The sequence below is a fragment of the Marmota flaviventris genome, chromosome 4, assembly GCF_047511675.1.
Source record: "Marmota flaviventris isolate mMarFla1 chromosome 4, mMarFla1.hap1, whole genome shotgun sequence".
In the NCBI taxonomy this organism is placed as follows: Eukaryota; Metazoa; Chordata; class Mammalia; order Rodentia; family Sciuridae; genus Marmota; species Marmota flaviventris.
Genome location: NC_092501.1, coordinates 952,555 through 958,554, shown reverse-complemented (window position 1 = coordinate 958,554; position 6,000 = coordinate 952,555). Strand labels below are relative to the sequence as shown.

The 6,000-nt window shown below is 59.1% G+C and overlaps 1 protein-coding gene across 1 annotated transcript in view; it reads left to right on the top strand.

Annotated features, from left to right (window-relative positions):
• The first annotated feature begins 1,244 nt into the window (after positions 1-1,244).
• Positions 1,245-6,000, top strand: part of Adgra1 (adhesion G protein-coupled receptor A1) — a 42,884-nt gene continuing 38,128 nt past the window's right edge. The window contains exons 1-2 of the mRNA XM_027924911.2: positions 1,245-1,334; positions 3,029-3,152. Coding sequence (XP_027780712.2) covers positions 1,285-1,334; positions 3,029-3,152 — 174 coding nt within the window. The 5' untranslated portion in view covers positions 1,245-1,284. The remainder of the gene's footprint in view (positions 1,335-3,028; positions 3,153-6,000) is intronic.

The following is a 6,000-nucleotide window of genomic DNA, read 5'->3' as shown; positions in this document are numbered from 1 at the left end:
GCCAGCCGTCTGGGAGGCAGGGGGCAGGACAGTGAGCACCAGAGGCAGCTGCCACCTGGCCAGCGTGTAGCCCCCTAGAGATGCCTTGAGACTTGCCCAGAACAGGATGCCACATGGGGGCCAAGGAGAAGGAAACCTCCATCAGCTCCAAATATTTCTACCAGGATGGTCAGTTCTCTCCAGCACAGGCACGTCACGCTCACCTGGGAACTGCACCGTGAGCCCTTGGCTCTGTGGCCATGCACAGTAGAGTCAGGGACACCAGATGAGCCAGGGCCTCGGTCCCCTGTGTATTTGTCGACAGGAACATTTCTTCCTCCATGTACTTGGGGTGGACACTACACAGACCTATGGACACGTGCACCCAGCTCCTGAGGGATGGTTAAGAACAGAGCGTTGGTGGGTGTGAGTCCAGGGGTGGGTTGGGGTAGCCTCTCTGTAAGGTCCACTGAGACACAGTGGGCGTCTGCAAGGAGACGCATGCTGTGGAGGCCAGCACCACGCCTGCGTCACTCAGTTCTGCATCGCTATGACCAAAAGAGAACAATGCAGAGGAGGAAGCATTTACTTGGGCTCAGGGTTTCAGAGGTTCTGTCCCTGGTTGGCCAACTCCATGGCTCTGGGCCCCAGTGAGGCAGAACATCGTATTAGAAGGGCGAGGCCAAGGAGAGCAGCTCAGGGCATGGCAGCAGGAAGCAGAGACAAAATATAAACCCCAAACACGCGCCCCAGCGGCCCACTTCCTCCAGACACAACCCACCTGCTGTGGTCACCACCCAGCTAGTCTGCGTCAGTGGATTAGGTCAGACCTCTCTGAACATTCTTGCACCGTCTCACACCTGAGCTTCTGGGGGACACCCCATGTCTGGACTGTCACACTTTGCCTTTGCCAGTCACCTTGGACAGAACGGGATGCAGGCATTGGCTCTGGAGAAATGCCACCCTCTGGGAGCCACTGTCAAAGACATAGAATGCCTCAGCCCAGCAGAGCTGGGGAGACAAAGATCTAGCCCGTGGGCAGCAGGCGGCTATAGAACTCTTTCATGAGCCTCTGGGCAGGGTCTTCTCAGCTACCATCGACCCCTTAGCAGACGTACTGGGGGTCAGTCAGATGCCTGAGCCATAGGCATGGGAGGCCGACTCGTGACCAGCCACTCTCAGACGCCTGGCCTCGAGTCCCATGGGTCTCCTCTGCTTCCTCTCCAGGATTTGAAGACTGTCCTGTCCCTGCCCCGGTTCCCAGGGGAGTTCCTGCACCCCGTGGTGTATGCCTGCACTGCCGTCATGCTGCTCTGCCTTCTCGCCTCTGCAGTCACCTACGTCGTGCACCGGAGGTAAGGCTGGCAGGCCACCTGTCCCTCCATGCCCACCCTCAGATGCAAGCCCTGGGCTGGGCTCAGCACCCTTCCCGTGGCAGGACACCCTCCAGCACCCAGGACCATCACAGTGGCTCAGGGAGAGCCCAGCCTTCTGGGCTCCTGCCAGATCTCGAGAAGGCAGGCCTTCCTGAGTGCCTGTGGGTCAGCACCCCAGAGCCCATGCCTAGAGGCCAGCAGCACCCCATGCCTATTGGTGCTGAGCCTTTTTATCTGGGAAGAGCAGTCTGGTCAGATTTCTACTTCTGAGCTGGGTTTTGGCCACCTTGTCTGGGAATGGGGGATGTCTTGGAGTCTGTGTCACCTGCAGAGGCACTGAAGTGTGAGCAGGGCACTGACATAGTCAGGCCTACCCACAACCAAGGCGCGGGTCAAGCTGGGCCTTGACAATGGTCACAGCCCAGGAGCAGATGGGGACACATTCAAGGCTATAGCAATCAGCTCAGGCATCGGCAGCCACAGCCAAAGAAGGAGGTCTGGGGAGCCAAGGTCATGGTCATGGAGAGGAAGAGAGGCCATGGCATGGGAGAGGCTGGGGCAGGAACAGGGGCCATGGCCACGGGAGAGGCTGGGGCAGGAACAGGGGCCATGGCCACGGGACAGGCTGGGGCAGGAGCAGAGGCCACGTCATGGGAGTGGCTGGGGCAGGAAGAGAGGCTATGGCCACAGGAGAGGCTGGGGCAGGAACAGAGGCCATGGCCACAGGAGAGGCTGGGGCAGGAACAGGGGCCATGGCCACGGGAGAGGCTGGGGCAGGAAGAGAGGCCATATCCACGGGAAGGGGCTGGGGCAGTCTGAAGTTCTTGTCTTCGTCAGTCTGGGCTGCTATAACAAATGACCAGAGATTGGGTGGTTTATCAATAATAATTTACAATAGAAGTTGATTTCTCACAATTCTGGAGGCTGGGAAGTTCCAAATCGGTGCCCTGGCAGATTTGGTGCCTGATGAGGCCCATTCCCTGGCCCACAGGGGCGCCTGCTCGCTGAGGCTTCTTGTGGTTGAAGAGGCAGGCAGCTCCCAGAGCTGGCCTTTGCAGGGACACGGATGCCCTTCATTAGGTCTCTGCCAGAACACCCACTTCCCGGTACCATCCCTTGGTAGTTAGGGCTCAGCGTAGGAACAGGGGCACACACATGCAGACCTCAGCCCTGGGATCATGGGAAGAGAACTAGATGTGTTCAGGGCCGTCGCAAATTCCAAGGCATGACTGAGCACCAAGCCCTGGCCCCAGCTGGTTAGGCAGAGCCTCGACCCACCATTGTCATAAGACGGTCCCAGCCCAGAGGATGTCCCATCCAGGTTGCAGGCACTCACCGACCGTTACATGACCACATCCTCCCCAGGGTCAGACACCTGCCGGAGAGGGAGAAACCCATCTTGGGAACCAGGGGATGATGTCCCTTTGTGCATCACATGGTCAGATTGGTGAACTCTGCAGAGCCCTTCCGGGTTCACTATCCAAGTGATCTTGCACAGAGTTGCTGGTACAGCAGCAAGAGATGGGGACGGCATGGGACCTGCTAGAGCAAGTCGGCGTGGCCGTGGCCCCACCGATTGTGTTCAGCTCCCCCGAGGGTGATCCGGGAAGAGTGCTCTTACGTGCTTTTCCATGAAGTGCCAGTTCCTAACCTGAGATCCCCGTCTCCTGCAGTGCCATCAGGATCAGCCGGAAAGGCCGGCACACACTCCTCAACTTCTGCTTCCACGCAGCCCTGACCTTCACCGTGTTCGCTGGTGGCATCAACCGCACCAAGCACCCAATCCTGTGCCAGGGGGTGAGTGTCACTGTCTTCATCCTGCTGCAGATGCCAGTATCCTCGATGTCCCTGGGGTGGGAGTGGGGCCCTGCCTCCTGTGGCTGGAAAGGGAGTCAGGCATCCGTCTGGCAGTCCACGTGACAGCTGTGTTCCACCTGAAGCCTGCGATTTGCTCAGCTTTCAATCATGCGGAACAACATATTTTCCACTGGCTGGCCTGCTCTGGGGCCTCCTTCCCAGGAATCGGGCTAGGCTGCCCCTCCTGAAGAGACAGTTGGGTGGGGCTCAGGGGAGGGACCAGTCAGACTCCCAGATGCCACCAGCCTGGAGTCAGGAGGAGCTTTGCCACATGCAGGCCACGTGTGGTTCTATTCTCTCAGGGAAGGTAAAGCCCATGGCAGAGGACGTTCCTTAAGAACCAGGCCTAGTCCTGTTCACGTTGGGCTGTGGCTCTGGCCAAGGAGCTCCGCTACGGTTCCAGGGTGGCCTCTGTGTGCACACACAAACCCCCAACCTGCTCTGAACCCAGGCTCCATGGGTGGGGCTGTTCCAGGACCCAGAGCAACATGCCAAGGACCATGCAGTCTGTCACTTCTTGGGCCAGCGTCTGTCTGGGCCCCTGGGGCCTCAGGCTGGTCCCTTGCTGCCTTTTTTACAGCAAATATAGCAAACACCTATTGATGGGCAGGGGCGGAACCTCGGCCCCATTCCTCAGGCCCCTGTGACCCACACGGCCCTCAGTGGCTGTTGGCATCCCCTGACCTGTCCAGCTGCAGGTGAGACTCGCCCCAGGCCTCTGTGTGCCTCAGGAGCCACCCAGGCTGTGAGTGAAGCTCTCCTCCGCTGAGGCACCCACTGGCCACATCCCAGCACCCTCGGGGCTGCCTTCTTTCCCAGAACTGACGTGGGTTGAGTCCTAGAGAGTTCCATGGGCAGGGCACCCACACCTGGGAGACAGTGCTGGTGCCCCAGAGCCCTCCCACCAGATATTCTAAATGTGTCATGTCAGACCCAGGAGGCCGGCCCGATGCCCAGGCCCAGGCAGGAGAGTTGGAGATGTGTGCCTGAGGAGGCCCCCAGGTGGACAGGCTCCGGCACTGCCTCTCAATGAGCTGGAGCCATAGCAAGCGCCTGGGGAGTCCCGATGGTGTGCTGCTGTAAATGCACCTGGGGCCATCCGAGAAGTGGTCAAGTGGGTCATTATCTCTATGTCCACACGTGGCCTCTGATTGCTCCCCAGCTGGGACCTGCCAGCCACAGAGCCCGTGGGAATCACCTTGGGGACTCGGGGACCCTGCCAGGCCTCCCAGAAACCTGTGCCAGTCCCCAAGTTCAAGCCAGTCTGGACCAGCCCCTGGAGCTTGAAACCAGCCCCACCCCAGTGATGTCTTGGCCCGTGGGGTGGATCAGGTCTGGAAATCTCAGTCATGGTCTATAGAGGTCATGACGTATGGTCAATGCTCCCGCCATCGTGACAGCCGCAGGAACCTCTGGAGGGAATGGCCCTCTGCAAGCTGACAGAGGAAAGATCATGACCCCTGCAGATGCCGTCCCCACGTCTTGCTATGGTTCCAGAAGGGGCAGGCCTTGTCACTACTCACCCATTCACTTGGCCAACATGCCTGCCAGGTGCCAGGCCATACCATGGATGTGGAAGCAGCCGGAAACACTCCTGCCTCACTCAAGTGGTAGAACTTGACTCTGGGCAGCAGCAGGCAAGACAAGCCCAGCCACAAGCTAGTAGCACCCTGGGAGTGGCTAAGCTACTGGCCGGAGGAGCAGAGCCTGGCACTGCAGCTCAGGACACCCCCGTGCAGGCCGCAAGGTGTAAGACCACAGCCTGTGGACCCACATGGCTGCACATTGCAGGGCCCTCGAGAGGGAGCTAGGGGTTCTGATCTGCAGTCAAGCAGGAGGAAGGGGGGCCAGCCTGGGCATTCCCACAGCATGGCAGCTCCCACACCAGCTGCAGGGGAGAACCCAGGGGCCAATGCCTCCAGCTCGCCACTCACCTGTGACCACAGCCTGACATGGGAGCAAGGGCTCCTGGCCCACTCCCGAGCAACACAGCAGAATGCCTGGAGAAGTGGTCCAGCCCTCTGTGTGGCTGGGGAGAAGAGACGGTTGCTATGGCGACAGAGATGACCCTGAGCCTCTTTGAAGTATTAAGTGACATCATAAGTGAAACGGGCCACCGCGTGCATCAGTGCTGGCCCTGAGCCCAGAAGCGAGGGCGTGAGCGCTGCTGTGTGCTGCTTCCTTTCCCGCAGTAGCCGGCTGCGCTTTGGCCTCCCCACGTGTCCAGCATACAGCTGGCGTTCAGGAGACAGAGTCCTTCCATTCACATACTGCCTGGCCAGGCCAGCCGTGAGCTCACCTCCCTCCCTGAGCTCTGTCACCTTCCTCGGCGCCCTGGGCTGACAGTTGGGCTTCTTCTGAGGATGTCTCTGAGTTTCTGTGTGCACATGACAATGACGGCCACACGGGGATTCCTGAGAAGCAAGACCCTCCTTCAAGCCAGGGCCAGGCCCAGGTGGCCACTGATGCCCACACTCTTGGGTGCAGAGAGCTCCAGCGCCTCACACTCTTGTCCGGGCTGGGAGCCCTCTTAGTCCTTCAGATGTGCACACCAGCCCCCACCCCAGCCAGGGGTCCGGAAGGCACAGGAGAACGCGGAGCCACGCAGAGGGAGCTCCTGCAAAACCATAAACAGAGTTCTTTGACCTTTCCACCCCCACAAAATCCACATCAATCATTACAGAGTTTGCTCATAAGTAAAAATTGAACTCCGGATTTGATAAATCATTTTAATGGTGCAACATTAGCTTTTTCGGGGAATCTCTGTATTCCTTAAACGTTTATGTCC